Genomic DNA, 17,896 nt, shown 5'->3' on the forward strand with positions numbered 1-17,896 from the left:
TTTTGGAATAAGAACTAAATTTGTATGATTTAATTGTGAGAGTATAAATCCAGAATGCATAAATGCAGAAATTGCAGTAAAAATGTCATCTTTCAGCAACAACCAATATTTTTGGTAAAATAATGGAGTCATACCATTTGGACCCGGAGCCTTGAGAGGAGCCATGCCAAAGATTGCATGATGGAGTTCAGCCTCCGTCAAAGGAAGTTGGAGTTGCCTATTTATTTCTTCAGTAATGCATGGTGGAATATATTGAATAAATTGATCAATATCCAACCGGGATTGAGAGTTGAAGATGGTCTCAAAATAAGCTAGGAAAACATGCTGCAACTCTGTTTCCTCTTCAACCCATCTGCCATTCATATCTTCGACTCCTGAGATTTGATTCCTTGCCCTCCTCCTGATTGTTGTCGCATGGAAAAACTTTGAATTACGATCACCAAGCTTCAGCCATTGAACTCTAGATTTTTGCTTCCAAAACAATTCCTCCTCTTGCCAACATTTGTTAAGCCATCTCTCTGCCACCTGAACGTCTTCATGGTTATATGACTGCAAATTTTCTTTTAACTTTTTTAACTGGAATTCAGCATCCGCTATCTTTTCTCTTGCATTTTGATTTCAAGTTTTTGCCCAATTCACCAATTTTTGCTTACATAACTTCAGCTTAATGGCCCAACCAAAAAGTCTGGACCCTAGCACCATGGATTGCCAAACATTTGCAATAATTTCCTAGCACTGTGGATTAGAGATCCATCTAGCATCAAAATAAAACTGTCTAGCCTTCCAATGTCATTAAGGGTGAAAAGTTAGCAAAACAGCGGCGTGATCAAAGCCGGCCACAGCCAGGTGAAAAAGCATTGCATTTGGAAAAGCTAGTAGCCAATCCGGTGAGACCAAAACACGATCCAACCATTCTTGAATATTAGTAATGCCACCCCGTTGATTGTTCCACGTAAACGGATACCCATGAAAACCCATATTCCACAAACCATAGGCATCAATGAACTTTCGAAAATTCTGAAGGACCCAGAGTGGTTTAGCATGACCTCCCATTTTTTTCCGAGTTATTTGTTATTTCATTAAAATCCCATATTAAGAGCCACGGAAGACTCCAAAGCTGTAACAGATTCTGAAAATAAGACCATTGCGCTGCTCGGATACTATCTTTGCAACTGGCATACACCACCGAGAAACCCCAGGTCATGCCTTTCACATCTTTTACTACCCCGGAAATATGAAAATCCATTTGCGCAATTATTTGAACATCCAAATCCTCTTTCCACCACAAGGCAATACCCCCAGCAAGACTAGATGGAGGAACAACACATCAATTTGCAAAATACAACTGATTTTGGAGACTCTCCAAAAGATGTTCTCTATTTTTTGTTGCTAAGATGGCGACCATACTTGGGGAATAAAGTTGAATTATCTTCTTAAGCTGTCGAACTGTCAGGGGGTTCCCCAAACTCTGACAGTTCCAACTCAAAAGCTTCATTGATCCCTATAGGGCTAGTTTAGGCTGGCGACGACCACCATGAGTCGGTAAGCCGGAGCCACTCGCTGTAGCACATCCCACAGAGTCCAACAGCTCATGTTTCTCCACCACTACCCAAACACCAACAGCTCCAACAGAAAAACAAATTCCCACGCAATATATTTGAAACAACAATTACTCCATATATTATATATATATCTATGTGTGTGTGTGTGTGTGTGTGTGTTGTATATATAGAAACTAGAAAATATCAACATAATATGAGAGAATTGCAGCAGCCTATCAAATCATTCATGGGCTGTCAACATTACAGTCTATAAAATATAAATTTTGGACAAAGCCCTGTTATATATTTGGTTACATTTAACTTGATGAAGCATAGTAACTGATTTTTCTAGGCTTTTATGTTTTTTTTTTCCCCCATAAGTTAGACTTTTATGTTATATTGTGAAGTAGATATATATATTTTTAATGTAATAAGTTAATTAAAATTCGAGAGATACAAATAGAAAAAAAAAATAATCCAGAGAACCTTTTCTTTTATTGATTTAATGAGCCTATAATGTTTGATCTAATTGAGGTCCTTTTATTTCGTTGAGAAATTGCTTTTAAGGAGATGCACATGTCATAACGGAACGGGGACGAGGCATATTCAACATTCATAATTCATTTTATAATGTTTGCAGCTTATTACACACCCAACGAGAAGAAAGAAGATTATATATATATATATATATATATATATATATATTGCCTGAATAAAATTCGTCTCTCTAGTTGCTAATGTCATCCTGAAAGGATTAAAAAAACAATGTAACTGAGTATAAAACATAATCCAACAAATAAGTCATATATATATATATATATCTGTGCGCGCGCGAGCGGCGGGGATGAGTTGACTTTATTTTGATGTCCGTGTGGTTTGTAAAGAGTCAGTTGGGATTTAATTAAAATTGGACACACCAACCTATTTATAAGAAAAGGACCTGAATTTTAAACTGGAAATGAAAAACCACATGCTCGATCGTTTGGGGGACATTAAATCACAGAGCGACATTAAGATTTTGTCACAGGACAATGTGGAAGTGCCCTTCACAAGGAAGGTTCATGACCACCACCATAAAAATGGATTCCAACCAATATTTAAAGTACAACTTTCTGCTTTATAAAGGTAATTAATTACCATATGCATGGTTTGCCATGAACTCCATGGAGATTTAGACACTGTCCTAATTAATTCTTAAACCCCACCATGCATGTGCCTTCTTATTCAACAATTTAACATGGAACTGCACACATTATTCTCCTATTATTGTTTAGTAAAAACAAATTAAGGTCGGTGCAACGATCAAAGTTAAAATCGAGCTTAAAAGACAATCAAAATGCTCATCAAGAGTTTGTTCTGTCTCTCATCCTTTCCTCCAACAATGAGTTATAATAATTTGGTTAATTATCGTGTTAAAATTTTATATATACACACACACATATATAATTCCTATAGATAGACTATATAGAAATTAGATACTAAGTATATGAGACTTATATATATTTCAACCATCTTCATTAAACAACTTTCGAAAAAAAGAAAAAAAAAAAAAACAATGTTTATGAATGGTCATAATTTCCCTATGGATGTAGGTGGGAGCGTACAGAGTGGCTATTAATGTGTACGAACAACTTTAGTATAAGTAGTTCAGGCTTTCATACTCTCTCTTGTAGCTCTCATAAGCTTTTAGCTCTCATAAGCTTTTTGATGAGTATATTGTTAGAGTCTTCAGACTCCTCATTTGCTTCATTAAATTACTCTGATGCATAGCTTTTTCTGTCCTCCATAACTGCACTTTGAAATTTTAATTTATTGGACATGTAAAGATGGTAGCCTGGTAGGTTCAAAACTGTGTCCATATCAACTACCCATAAGTCTTCTAGTCTCTTCAAAGCAATAATTATGGACTACGCTTATGCGCGCACAGGATGCAGAGTGGGTTCCACCATTTTGCACCTTTGGGTGCATGTGTGCAATGAAAATACTCTTTTGCGTCTCAAAATACATAATCGCTTTTGAGAATTGTGACTCAATGTGTAGTGTAATTTTTGTATCACTTTTTTTAATAATAATTTTGCACCTTTGGATGCATGCCGGTGATAAAAGTATAAGTTAACGAACATGGTAACAAGTAGCAGCCCAACGCCACTTTTATAACTCGTTCAAAATCCTCTTCAGAGAAGCAAATTCTAGTTGATCTCTCAATTCCAAAATAGAATAACCAAACCAGAAAAAATTAGATTACAAGTTTCAGCACTAGGATACTAATGGGCTTTGGACTGATATTATGATCATAATACCTATCTCTTTGAATGCTATTGGGCTTAACATTTTATAGGTGATAATTGGTGGCCCAGAAAAAAAAAAAAAAAAAAAAAATTAGAAAGAAAAGAAACGAATTGCTGGGCCTGTTCGAAATCGATCCTTTCTGGTGCATGTTCTTTCTGCGACAACAACTCATTTCCATGGTAATTTTGAAGCTCAATTTGGGCTCCAAATCCAACATTCACGGCCCAAATTGACCCGAACGGCTCCTTATCTGGAGAACAATGCCGGCTTGCGGTCCATCAGAGAGCCCATTGGTTGTGCTGGTGTGATAAAATGCCCATAAAGCCTCATCGTAAAATTTGGATGGAAACAAAGAAGAAGAAGTGGACAAAAGGGTTTCAACTTCAAGAACGCGGTGGGCCCATTAACTACCTACTGCCTGAAGAATTAAATTGCCAAGACAAGAATCGTACGGTTCTGGTAATGTCGTGTTAACACGTGGCAATATGATGTGGTACGTTCTTTGTCGGTGCTCAGTTATTAACGAGTCCTGTTGCGTCACAGTCCTCCAGGCTCAATTTCGATACTAAATTTTTTTATTTTTTATTTTTTTTCCATTAACTGAAGCTCTTATTGTTCATTTTGGTAAATTTGAAAAATCGTTCTTCATTTTTAAATGTATAAATTGATTTCCAATAATTATATTTTCACTAAATTTTGAAAGATAAGTTTATATGGCATAGATAATACTTAAATCTTCACAACGGAACAAAAATGTATTACATATACATATTTATGGTTGACATAGGTTAATAATAAATTGATATGTATTTTTTAATTATCGAATCAAATAAAATGAGATAAATATTTACATATATTTTGAATATTTACTCTTATTTGTCAAAACGGTGGTGATCATGCAGGGTGCCAATGCATCTGTTGGTAAATATGTCAAGGAGATCAAAATGAGATTCTCTCCTTGGGACAGCGGGGACAACTATCATATGTCCAAAGACTCATAGGTGCATGGCCTTTCAACATCCGATATCATAAAATCTTCTGTGTGGGACCCGAGAAAGTAATACTGAAGTTTTCTACAACTTCCACACGGAAATTATTAAAATATTCCAAATTGTTGTTGATATACTTGATACTTAAGAGAGAGATATATATAGAGCGCTAAAGTTGGAAGGAAAAACATGGTACATGTTTTACAGCATAAAGTTTTAAACTCAACAAGTTATAGGTCTGATTTTATATGTAGACTTGGATCATAAATAAATTTAGCCTTTTTTTTTTTTTTTTGTGTTAAATTAATAAATTTAGCCTTTCGTGTGGGAGAAGTTTGTTCAATTTAAGTTGCATACATGTTACCCTTCAAACGCAGCATAGGGTTTCCAAAAAAACAAAACAAAAACCGCAGCATAGTGAATGCATTTGAGTGTGTGTGTGTGTGGGGTGGGGGGGGGGGGGGGGATTGAGGCGGTGGGCAAGTAGGTAGGAAAATGTTATTGGCCATGTTATAATTGACTAACATAGTAATTTAAACGATATAATTGACTTTGTTGTTATCATTGAGAAGGACTTGTAATTGTCTTAAAAGGTTTTGGAAACAAGTAACTCAAAAAATATCTTATTATAATAATATTACATGTTACATTCGCTGATTCAGGTCTGAAATATGAGTTCAATCTATATTTTTATCCTTATTTTAGCTTGTCAATTTTAAAAATAACAAGCAAATACGAAAATGAAAATAAATAAAACTTTTGTGTTTTTACACCGCCTTTGAAAAACTTCATAAATCTAACCAGCTAGAATTAGATGGTTTTTATGACCAAAGTTAGTGCCAATTATGGTAAAATCAATATATGTTACAGATAGTTTTTTATATGAGCTTTTCCCACCCTTATATATATCTTGTTTTTGTCAACAACTAATACTAACTTGATACAAATAAATAATAATGATCATTAAATGAAAGGTTGTTGAAAGGTATGATAATGGCAAGGCAAAGTTGGCAGCTTGTGCATTAAATTTCAAAACAACGTCTGAAAGGGACATATACTCGTTCCCCCCGCTAATTAAAGACAAGTAAGAAAAAACGTGAATAATACTATTTAGCTACTGAACCTGCCTGCATTTGAACAACTCCACTGAATAGCTGCCTAATAAGTTACAGTAGCAAAAAGTGGGTAGTGGCACATGTCACAGTTATATAGTTTTGACACATACATGTGGCCCACTATTTGCTAGTCATCCATCCATGTGACTGGATTTCGGCACTTGTCATTCCAATTGAAGTTTGCGTTGTACATTCTAGAAAGTTTAATTTTTTACCAGTACATTATTAAATTTGATGTCCATAAATACTTTCACTGGATTCACCCAGTGATGAATCCGAAAATTTTGTGGAAGGGATTGACTTTTTAACTCGTGGGTATAAAATTATATGATAGGTTTATTTTTATAATTTTAATAAGGTTTTATTCATAAATTTTAAAAAATTTAAAGTGTAAAATGAAAAAAAAAATCAGTGGGATAATTATAATTCTAGTGGAGGTATCTTCATAAATTATCCAAATTTGAAGTATAAAATGCTAAAAAAAAAGAATTCAGTGGGACAAATTGTAATTTTAGGAGGGTATTTTCATAAATTTTTAAAAAATTAGAGTGTAAAATAAAAATATTAAAAATTTAGGGGGCATCCCCCCGCGGGTCCCATGCTGGGTCCGTCGGTGGATCCACCAGAAAAAGATTGAGAATAGGGTGATAGAGGCAACAGAGTGAGCACAAACAACGATAAGAGTCAGGATTTAGAGTAGGGAAGATGAGTGAATAGACTAACAACTTATTGGGTCCAACTTAATTGAAACAGACTTTTAAGCCCCCCGCATTTCACTCTAATATATGTTTCGCTGCATTACAACCCACTTTGTACATTCAGGATTGTTTAGGTGAGGTGAAATAAATTGGAATGGAGGTGAAAATGCACGTGAGAATAGAATAAAAATGGTCATTTTTTTTGTTTGAGGGTGAAATAATTTTAATAAAATGATCATTCTCTAAGAATAATGCAGAATGATTATTCTCTAAGAATAGTGAGTATTGATCATTCTAACTTTAAAATTGACACCAAACACAGAATGGAAAAAAAAAAACTATATCATTCCATTTTCTTTTATTTCATTTTATCACACCAAACTAGCCTTTAGCGGAATAGATTTCGACATGGACCACATGGTGTTCAATTTTTATGCAAATTGATATATGTTCGTTATCTTTTGCAGGCCACCAATATAAAGTTGAATTATTATTATTATTATTATTTTGGATAAATAACTTTGTTAATAAATTCGATTAATTTCATTGACACCCTATCAAGTTTGACTAAATATCATATTGAGATATCTTTTGAAAATTACTATCACCCACGTTACAAATATTTAATCCGTTTTTCACTTATATTCCAAAATTTACTTTTGAGTTGTGTCAGATCAATTTTTACTTGTAAAAAGATATTATTATCTTCTTTGACTTTGACTTATATCACTAAAGAGTTGTTTGATGTTTAAGAAGACATTTCTATCCCCGATCTTTCTCCTTTTCTCACTGCCTTTGTTATTACATCAGATAATGGCAAAATCAATTGACTAACAGTTTGAAATTTGAGAATAGGATGTGAAACTGGGGTACTTGCTAACTAATTGGTAGTTAAGAGCATAGAAGAAACAGTCACAAGTCGACAACAAATTACATTAAAAAAAACGTTGATTACGTGAAGAAGAAAAAAATAAATAAACTGATAAATAAACTACAGAGAATTATTTACTTGAAAAGCAAATTAACTGAAATCTTCATAGATTTATAATCAACTTCATGCACCTGTAATAAAAAGGAAATAAATTAGATTTTCTAAACTTCCAACTTTATATTAAATAAAGTGATCGATTTAATGTGACTCCAGCATGTTCTCGGCTGTATAATTGTCAAAATAATAAATTTAGGATTAAGTAAAACAAAATTGTCATAATATAATTGCCCAGATATTCAAATAAATGCAAGTAACTCATATTTAGCCACCAGTTTCGTCATATTTGTTTTAATACATGTGGATTCAGCAATCCTCAATTACTAGGACATCCCATGAATATTCAATTGATTGATTGAGTTTGAGCACAAACACAAACTAATGCATTGATTTATATTGCTTTTGGCAACACATGAGAGAATATTTTTAAATTGATGGTATTTTGGATTAAAATTCATTTAAAAAATGAGGGTATATATAATATTTTGGGTTAATTTCACCTAAACCCCCTGAGGTTGGCGCATATTTCACCTAGATAAAGATTTGATTTTTAGCGACCACTTGGACCACAATTAGTGGTTTAACATTTCACTTACACCCCAAATGTCAATTTTTGGTATTAAATGATTATGTTATACTTTGACCTCATATTGACTATTTTTTGTGACTAAACTGCCCCCAACGCACATTTCCATCTCTTCCTCCTCACAGCCAATCTTCCCAATTAACCCTAAGTTCTAACCACCTCCTCCTTTATCTGACTTCGCTTCCGAGTCATTACTAGGAAACCCATTAATACAAGGACATGAACACAATAATCCTTTCTTATTTCCACCCAGTTTTCCTCTCCTAGTGCAGCTACAACCGTGTGAATCTTTTCTCCTCCAATACAATTAAACAACCACTAGACCTATAAATGCGACTCCAATTGCATAGGCCACAGAGATCAATATGATCAACCCCCGCTTCAGCCCTTCTCTAAACGGTGAATAGGATGGACTCGGGCTCGCCGCCGCCATCATCCGAAGCCACCAGCTCGCCATCATCTGGACGGTCCCTAAGCTTGGGTTTTCTACAACGCAAGAACTTCTCGACGAAGATAATCGAGAGCATATCACCGGAGGACCTCCAACCGATGGTCAAGATCTGCATTGACAGTCAACAATCGCCGTCGATCGCGGTAAAGAGGACCTCCAACACGTCGTGACTGCTCTCCTCAAGAAGATGTCGATCGACGCGTGTGGCGTAATTCCGGCGACGGAGTGCTGAGCTTGTCTTTGCCATGGTTTGAGTCCGATTCCGGTTCGGATTCGTCTCTGGCGGGGTTTGTTGGGTCTAGCGAGTCTCGGTGGCAGCCATCCTTGCTGAGTTTGGGTTTGATTTGCAGGGCTGTGGATTGTTGAATTTTTTTTTTTTTTTTGCTTGTGGATTGTTGATTACATGGTCTGATTTTGTGACTGGGGCATTAATTGTGGGGTTGTGATTGGGGGTAAGATTTGGTTTGTTTGATTGATTACAGAGGTGGTGGTTTGTGGGTGTTTATGCACTTTTTGAGGTGGTGTGTTGGTGGTTGAAGGGGGTGGGTCTGCAAACGCAGACAAGAGAGATGAAAGAGGGGCATTTATGCCATTTAAAATTAAAAATATTTTGTAGTATTAAAATTTTGAGGGTAAAAAGGTCAATTCGCATGTGTTTGAGGCCAAAAATCAAATTGGGGTCTAAGTGGTCGCTAAAAATCAAATTTTCATTTAGGTGAAATATGCGCTAACCTCAGGAGGTCTAGGTGAAATTAACCCTAATATTTTTTATCTTTTAACGGTGTCGGTGATGAAAAAGTAAAATTGAACCTAAATGATACTAATTTTCAAAAAGTGTTTCAATGTGATATTTGACCAAACTTAAAGGAGAGTTAGTGAAATTTAACCGTAATAAATTTCTTTTTTCTTTTTCTTCATTCTTCCTGCCGGCACTTATAAAGGTTATACAATCTGATTTTAAAAAATGGATGTATTGGAAGAGGTATTTACTTAATTTTTGACATTACTATCACAATAATTTAAGTGACTAACTTGATATTAACCAAACAATTCGTGACCGCGTGTTAGAACGCATATATATCATGTTCAAGCATAAACCCCATCACATTGCCATACTACTTCATTGTGACCTTTGGATAGTGGTGACCGTGACCCTCTATCTAAGGGGTCCTCAACCTTTGAAGTATTCCTCATTGATGGTGGCTTGAATATATATAGTAATAGCATGCACGAACATGGTTAAGGTTGAATTTCAAAGTCTTAGTACACTGGACATGATCGATGATCGATCAGAGGTTAGCACTATATATATATATATATATATATATAAATAGTCATCAAGGTATTTCATCCTCAATTATTGAACCAATTTTTTAATTAGGTACATTCTAACATGCGGCATTTAAGCAATTGAATTTATCAATGCTCCTCGAGCCTTGGCTATTTGCACTCCCGACACATTAAAGATTTTCTTAAATACTTTGGTCGGTAAAAGAGAACAAGAAGGGTGGATATTTTGATTTTCACTTGAAGGTTTTGTAAGAATTGGTGACAGATAGATCCAGAATTAGCCTAGATATGACAGTCTTGAAGTGGGACCAAATAAAGGTTTGGTCATTAATATACATGTAAAATATAGTTGGCTAGCTCTAAAAGCATTTAAACATGTAGTGAGACGTGTCATTCGTGTATTACACTTGGTCCTTGAATGGAAATACGGAACTCCCAATCAAATCATAGAATTAATTAAAAGCCCAGCGAACCAACTGCTCTCACACACTATCTGCAGTTCACACTTCACATATTTTGCCTATATAAACACCACCCCTCCTATGCTTTTTACACTCAATTCATCAGCATTCAAATCAATACACTACAATTCTCTCTGGTGTACTTGCAAATTAAGAGTTAGTAGCTAACTAGTTAAGATGGCAATGCTAAAGGTTGCATGTGTGGTCCTTGTGTGCATGGTGGTGGTAGCACTTGCACCACCGCTTGCGGAAGCAGCTGTGACATGCGGTACGGTGCAGAGCGCAGTGGCCCCGTGCATCGGCTACCTGAGGAACGGTGGTGTCGTTCCGGCGAATTGCTGCAACGGTATCAGATCCCTCAACAACGCGGCTAAGACCACACCTGATCGCCAGACCGCTTGCAGGTGCTTGCAGTCTGCTTCTGGTAAAATTACAGGCCTCAAACCTGCTTTAGCTTCTGGCCTCCCCGGAAAATGTGGTGTCAGCGTTCCTTACAAGATCAGTCCCTCCACTGACTGCTCCAAGTACACCTCTACACTCCATACTCTCTTCTTTCTTTCTTAGTAGATTCATAATAAATAATGATTCTCACTGTTTGTTTTGATGTGAGTGGAAAATGACCGTCAAAACCTCACATCAAAACAGTTAGAATCGACTGTAATTAGACACTAAATAATTTTGTACAACTTATAAGATTTCAAAGTCCACTAAATTGGTTTGGTTTTGTGTTGGTTGATATTGCAGGGTCAAGTGAGCTTGACGAGAGGATAAATTTAAAGCTGAGGACGATATAGTAGCATGAGAATAAGATCAGTGTTGATTCCAGCAGGGGTCCCACTTGAGAGTTGAGAGTCTTTGTTAATTACCAGCTTCTTCCGTGTCTGTCTTATAGACATAATATATATATTTTTATAAATGTATCATTAAGCTAGTTGTTGCATGTAATAAAAGAAATATCTATGCTATTCCAGTATTACCATTAGATTGCATATATATGTGTGTGTGTTCCTCTCTCTCTCTCTCTCTATACGCACAAACACCTTTAAAATTCCGTCAACTAATTTTCATAATATATAAATTAAACAAAAAATTAGTCTGTAAATCAAGAGATCAATGATGGATGATTAAGTCCCAAACAACATTGGTGACCTTGCTGGCTAGAGGAACTACTAAATAATGAATATGGATGGATATAAATGGTTCGAAGACAATGAATATTTACAATTATGAGAAGATTGACGCGGAGGGAAGGGAGTGAAAAAATTATGGTAGAGTAACTGTTGATTAATAATTGTGTTGTCCATTTCTATATCGACAGGTAATCAATTTGCAGCCACTGGTTGTACGAACTGTCATAACTACGCACCGAAAAGTTGGTATCTAGCAGTTAATTACGAGGTACAACACTTGGGCAATACCAAACTAAGAAGACTAATTAATTGATTTTTTTTTTTATATAGTAATTACGTAGTACTAATTAAACAGATTTTAGAGTTCCCAAAAATATGAAAAACCACAAACTATCTATCACATAAAGACACAACACAAGTGCAAAGATATTTATGTGATAAATAAATTTCGGGAGATATTTGAACATTCCGTTAAATTAGCATTGCTCCACTAACATTTTACATATTTTTCAATGTCCAAACACACCCACTGCAGCTCTCTTTTTTTTTCAAGGAAATAATAATAATAATAATAATAATTTAATAGGGCTGTTACCATATTCATCTGTTTTTCAAGGAAATGATGTGAAGTTGATTTATGTAGTAATTTTTATCATCTAGCGTGGACATTTATTTGCAATTCTGCAGTTCCATAACATCCATGCAGGCTGTGCAAAATCGTGATGACGATTTCCATTATAGATTTCTATATATACTCTCCCTCATAATACTATATAATATATAATATACTTTCTCCACATCTTCAAAAAAAAAAAAATACCGTTCGATCCTGGAGTCAGGCAACTTTTTTATCTTTAATTTTTACTTAAAATAAAATAAACGTTACACAACTTTAGAAATATTGATTATCTTTTCTGAAATCACAAATAATGTGGAGAGATGTTGCATATTAAAATTCATAGTGTTTAGAATTTTTTTTTTTCCTGAACGGTAATGCGTTAAGATTTGTATAAAACAAATCTCCCAATATTTATTATTTGGATTTCAGGAAGATTAAATTTTCTTGAGATTGATTGATGTTGTTGATTATCTAGTTTGTGGGATCTCTTCTATCTTCTAATATAAATTGTAAGGGCTTAATTTTATGTAAAAGACAAATAAATGTGTGAATTTTTTTTTATCAAAAGGGAGAGACAAAAAAAATAAAATAAAAAGAAAGGGGTTGAAGAATTCGTTGATTCGTTGATGAAATGATTTATGATTTCATCTTAGCCAAATGGCCGAACCCACACACACAAAATTTAAGACAGACAACACATCTCAACTAACAAATATTTTGTTGATGGAGACATTGGATTTAAAATGTTGCTAAAATTGCGAAAATAGTAAGGACAGTATTGGAAGAAGGTAGAAGTGGTAAACAATTTTAATCAGATAAAGATGGACAGCATTTTTCATCTCATTGTTTATATTTAATTTCCTTCAACAATAAATCATGAAAACAAGTTTCTGAAAATGCATGGGAGGAATGATTTCACATGAAATGGCTAGCTGCTCGTGCTCATCATAATTTCCCAAATTATGTAGGTGGATTCGGTGATCAAGTTTTATTGGTGGTGGGGCTCTTAATCAATGAGCTTAATTGAGGGTTAGATTACCGGAATTGTCCTTGAAGTTAACAATTGCTAATACATGGTTCTCATTTTTGTAATACTCCTCTGTTCAAATATATATATATATATATATATATTGAATAGTCAATGTATTACTATTATTATCCATTTAACTTTCTTTTATTAAACCTATAAGGGTCAAGTGCAAAAAATTCTCTTGAATTATGTTTGAATTTGTAAATAATCCCCTTGAACTATAATTTGAGCATAAAACCCCCTAAATTATCTCATTTTGTTGCAACATATATCAAGAACTATACTATATTTCATTAAATGACCATAATACCCCTTCTTATTGAATTAAATTTAATATATTTTTCTTATCTAAATAAATTATGAAAAAATTCATACTAATTTGATGAGATAATTTTCATTAAATTTGCATAAATTTACCTTTAATTTTTTTAATGAATTATTTAAATAAAAAATTTTAGTACAATTTTTTTTAAAAAAGTTAATTAATTTTTTTATTTTTAATGAATATATTACATGAAAAGAAGGTATTTTTTTCAAAAGTATTTTATTAATTTTTCATCTACATATTGTATGAAAAATATGATATTTTTTTTACAATAAAAATGTTTAAATTGGTTATAATACGTTTTATTATAAATAATAAAGTTTTAATAATAAGTTAATCAATTTAGAAAATGGTAGTTACAATTCTATTTATCTATTTTTTTTTTCATTTTTATGATATATTGATACTAAAAATAAAATTAAGGTAAATAGTATAATTAATATTTATATAAGAGAAAGATAATAAAAATAATTTAATAAGAAATGAAAATTTTAATGAGAAAGGGTAAAATAGTCTTTTGTGATAAATTTGTCCTTAATTGTAACAAATTAATAGTTCAGAGGGCAGTTTTTAGTTCTGGGGAGTTATTTGCAAAAGAACAATAGTTTTAGAGAGGTTTTTTGCACTTAACCCTAAATAAAAAGTAAATCAGCATTACTGTAGATCCATTAGAGATAAAATTAATAATTCATTCACCACTAATACAATTATAAAACAAAACAAAAAAATATATATTTAAAAAAAAAATTAAAAAAGTTAAATTCCAAAAATGAAATTTTTTTATTGAGACAGGAATATATCATTTATCACTAGGTCGTTCTGAATTATGGAGATGAAACGGTCGAGTAAATCCTTTAAAATTTTGAAGGATAGCTCTAAAAATTCATTTTTTTATTACTATCAATTGCAATAAAGGGGGAATAGCATACTTTCGGATTATAAGGATATACGGAGCTGCTGTTGAGCCTTTTGAAACTTCTCCCGTGTTTTTCTTACCCAGAAAAGGAAGAGTTGAATTGACCTATTATATTTATATATACTCCCATGTATCCTAGCGAACCAGAAGCTTACAATAAAGAAACGAAACCACTTCAAATCTGCAAAGTTTAGATATTACGAATTATGTTATTTTATGTTATCTATTAGTTACTATTATTATTAATAAAATATTACTGTAACTACAACTATTTATAAAGAAATGTTACCCCCAAAAAAAAAAAAAAAAAAAACCTATTTGTAATGAAATCCTGAAGACAAATACTTCCACAATTTTTGTAATATCATCGGTCAAATTAATAAAGTGGGTCTCTCGCACTTAGCTCTTATCTCACCCGTTAAATGAAATAATTGGTCCTACGTAAAACTCCACTGTGAAACTCGATTCTGGTCCTACGTAATGTAAAATACATTTATTTTAAAATTCAACAGATTTTTAAGGCACAATTGTGTTGAAAACATAGTCACTTCGTTTTTCAATACATTAGTTTGTGTGGTTAAAACTTTCGGCCGCAGACTGCAATGGAGACTCCCAACAACAGAGGATCCAAAAGCCTTTTTGGGTAACTTAATTTATAGTGAGACGTACGTCCTGAACTCATTAAAACTTTTCAGAGTAGAATCATATCAATGGATTAAAACATTGAATTGAGCCCAACCACTAGCCTCACAACCAACAAGCCCCATTTATGCTCACTTCTCTATATAAACACCACCCCTGAGAACCTTTTTAATTACAAAAGATCACACAAAAAACATATAGCAAGTGCCCAGATCACTTCTCTCTTCTCTTGTTTGCTTTCTAAAAAGTCTTGTTTTCGAGTTTTCTGAAAGTACATAGTAACTCACTAGTACTACAATGGCTAGCTCAGCAATAATGCTTAAGGTGGCTTGTGTGGTAGTACTCATGTGCATGGTGGTGACTGCACCACAAGCGGAGGCGGCCGTAACATGTGGTATGGTGGTAACGAGCTTGACCCCTTGCCTCGGCTACCTGAGGAGCGGTGGTCCAGTGCCAGCCCCGTGCTGCAGCGGGATTAAGTCGCTCTACAGTGCCGCTAGCACCCCAACTGACCGCCAGACTGCTTGCAGATGCATGAAATCAGCTGCTACCAGTGTCCCCGGTATCAGCATGGCCAATGCTTCTGGCCTCCCTGGAAAATGTGGTGTCAACATTCCCTACAAGTTCAGCCCCAGCACTGACTGCGCCAAGTAAATCTCTTTATACATATACACACATATTGGGATCTGCTGCTTTACAGCACAGTCACATTTTTATGCTGTGAACCATCCAATGTAATACAACACCTGTATTGTGCTGTAGCATGTTCATAAATATGTATATGGTAGTGTTTATATGAAAATGGAAATAAACTCAAAGCTGCCAGAAATCTATAGCAAAAAATTTATAGTACAGTTACTAACGTAGTAATGGACATGCTAAGTTAATGCAGTACTGTTACTCTTTAGTATGTGGCTAGCTAGTGCATGTGTTAACAGTCAATATATATATATATATATATATATATATGAAGTATAAATTGCAGATTATATGTTTGATTAATTTGCTTTGTTATTGTGTTGCAGGGTGCACTGAGGTTGATGCACAAGTGAGTCACTGCCACCAGATTCCAGTACGTATATAGTGTGTGAATAAGGGATGGGCACCCGAGTCCTCGTAGGTTTCCAGTTGAGCGACCCACCAGTTTCCAATAGCAGTGTGTCATGTAGTTGGTGTTTGTATGCAGTGACCTTTGTATCTTTTTATATCTAATGAATCTATCCCAGTCTTTGTTTGTTTGTTTCTCTCTCTCTCTCTCAAGCTAACTATTATTGTTACAAAACAAAAAAAAAAAAATTACATACACACCACACACATATATGGAGCGTGTACTTAGAAAATAGTTTAAAATTTAATTCCATTCAAAAGCTTCAGGAAACTAAAGTCTTAAGGGATTATTACGTATAAAATGATGCTAATGACTTATATTTATTATTTTATAGAGTTAAAGTCTTATAGTTTCGAAAAAATAAAGATATGAAAAAATACAGTTTACTCTCACTGAAGTACCACTTTTATGCACATATGTACCACTTTTAATTTGTGCATGCATATACCACTTTTCGTCATTAGATACCACTTTTTGTGTTGAACAAAAAAGTGGTACCTAATGCACAAAAACTGATACTTATGTAAATAAAAGTGGTACTTCTATGCACAAAACAAAAGTGGTATTTAATGCACAAAAAGTGATTTCTCCGTGCCTATGTGCCTAAAAGACACAGTTTACTCTCATTGAAGTACCACTTTTATGCACATATGTACCACTTTTAATTTGTGCATGCATATACAACTTTTCGTCATTAGATACCACTTTTTGTGTTGAACAAAAAAGTGGTACCTAATGCACAAAAACTGATACTTATGTAAATAAAAGTGGTATCTCTATGCACAAAACAAAAGTGGTACCTAATGCACAAAAAGTGATTTTTCCGTGCCTATGTGCCTAAAAGTGGTACCTCAATGAAGGTAAATAGTGTTTATTCGGATCCACGTCAGCATTTTGGTCAATTTCATTTTTTAAAAATTATAAGACTTTAATTCTATTAAATAATAAATATGAGTCATTAACACCATTTATATATAATAATTCCAAAATCTTACACCATCTAAAATTTTTTTTTTTTTTTGACGTGGGTGTGTGTGTTTTACAAAGCACATCTAAGAAAAAGAGACATCTTAATTAGTTCTCTCCCTCGTACTTTTTATATTTATACTTTCTCCACATCTTCAAGCAATGGGATGTCTGGCTCACTGCTTTTGCAACCCATAGAGCCTAATCTTTTGTTTTTTAGCTTCTTTTTTCTGTTATTGTTAGGTTAAAAATAAAAATAAAAACAAAGAATTCATTGATTTGTTGATGGACATGGATGGAAATATGGGATTTAAAATATCGGAAAAAAATAAAGATGGAACATAGATGGAGAGTGAGAGAAAGTTAAAACTAAGGGATTATTATAAATACATGGTATTATGGACCCATATTTATCATTTGTAGGAGTAAAGTCACGATCTTTCAAAAAAGATAAAATTGACTAAAATGTTGATATGAGTACGAAAAAATATTGTTTGATTTTTCAAATTACTCTTACTATTTTCATATATCATTTTTGTAAATAAAGGTGTCACTTTTATGGATGCAAGTATCATTTTTTGTGCAGATCATGTCATGTATTACTTTTTGTGCATGCAAATATGATTTGCACAAAAATTATACTTTTTTTTTAGGTAAAAGGGTAAGCTTTGATAAATAAAAGGAGAATGTACAATAGGTCTATTAAGGACATTACAAGCCAAGGGCTATGACAAAAAGTGTTGCCACAGGAT

The 17,896-nt window shown here is 33.7% G+C and overlaps 2 protein-coding genes across 2 annotated transcripts; both read left to right on the forward strand.

The window, feature by feature from the left end:
• Window positions 1-10,487: 10,487 nt before the first annotated feature.
• LOC132313402 (non-specific lipid-transfer protein 1-like) lies at window positions 10,488-11,397 on the forward strand. Its single transcript, XM_059812150.1, has 2 exons — window positions 10,488-10,932; window positions 11,153-11,397. Exons 1-2 carry the CDS (start codon window positions 10,586-10,588, stop codon window positions 11,160-11,162), a joined length of 357 nt encoding a protein of 118 aa, XP_059668133.1. The 5' UTR covers window positions 10,488-10,585; the 3' UTR covers window positions 11,163-11,397.
• Window positions 11,398-15,251: 3,854 nt separating this feature from the next.
• On the forward strand, window positions 15,252-16,312 carry LOC132313403 (non-specific lipid-transfer protein 1-like). The gene is made up of 2 exons (XM_059812151.1): window positions 15,252-15,720; window positions 16,096-16,312. Exons 1-2 carry the CDS (start codon window positions 15,368-15,370, stop codon window positions 16,103-16,105), a joined length of 363 nt encoding a protein of 120 aa, XP_059668134.1. The 5' UTR covers window positions 15,252-15,367; the 3' UTR covers window positions 16,106-16,312.
• The last annotated feature ends 1,584 nt before the right edge of the window (window positions 16,313-17,896 follow it).

This window comes from Cornus florida, unplaced genomic scaffold (genome assembly GCF_030987335.1).
Source record: "Cornus florida cultivar Cherokee Brave unplaced genomic scaffold, ASM3098733v1 CherokeeBrave_3.0.0_Hap2_Chr06, whole genome shotgun sequence".
NCBI lineage: Eukaryota > Viridiplantae > Streptophyta > Magnoliopsida > Cornales > Cornaceae > Cornus > Cornus florida.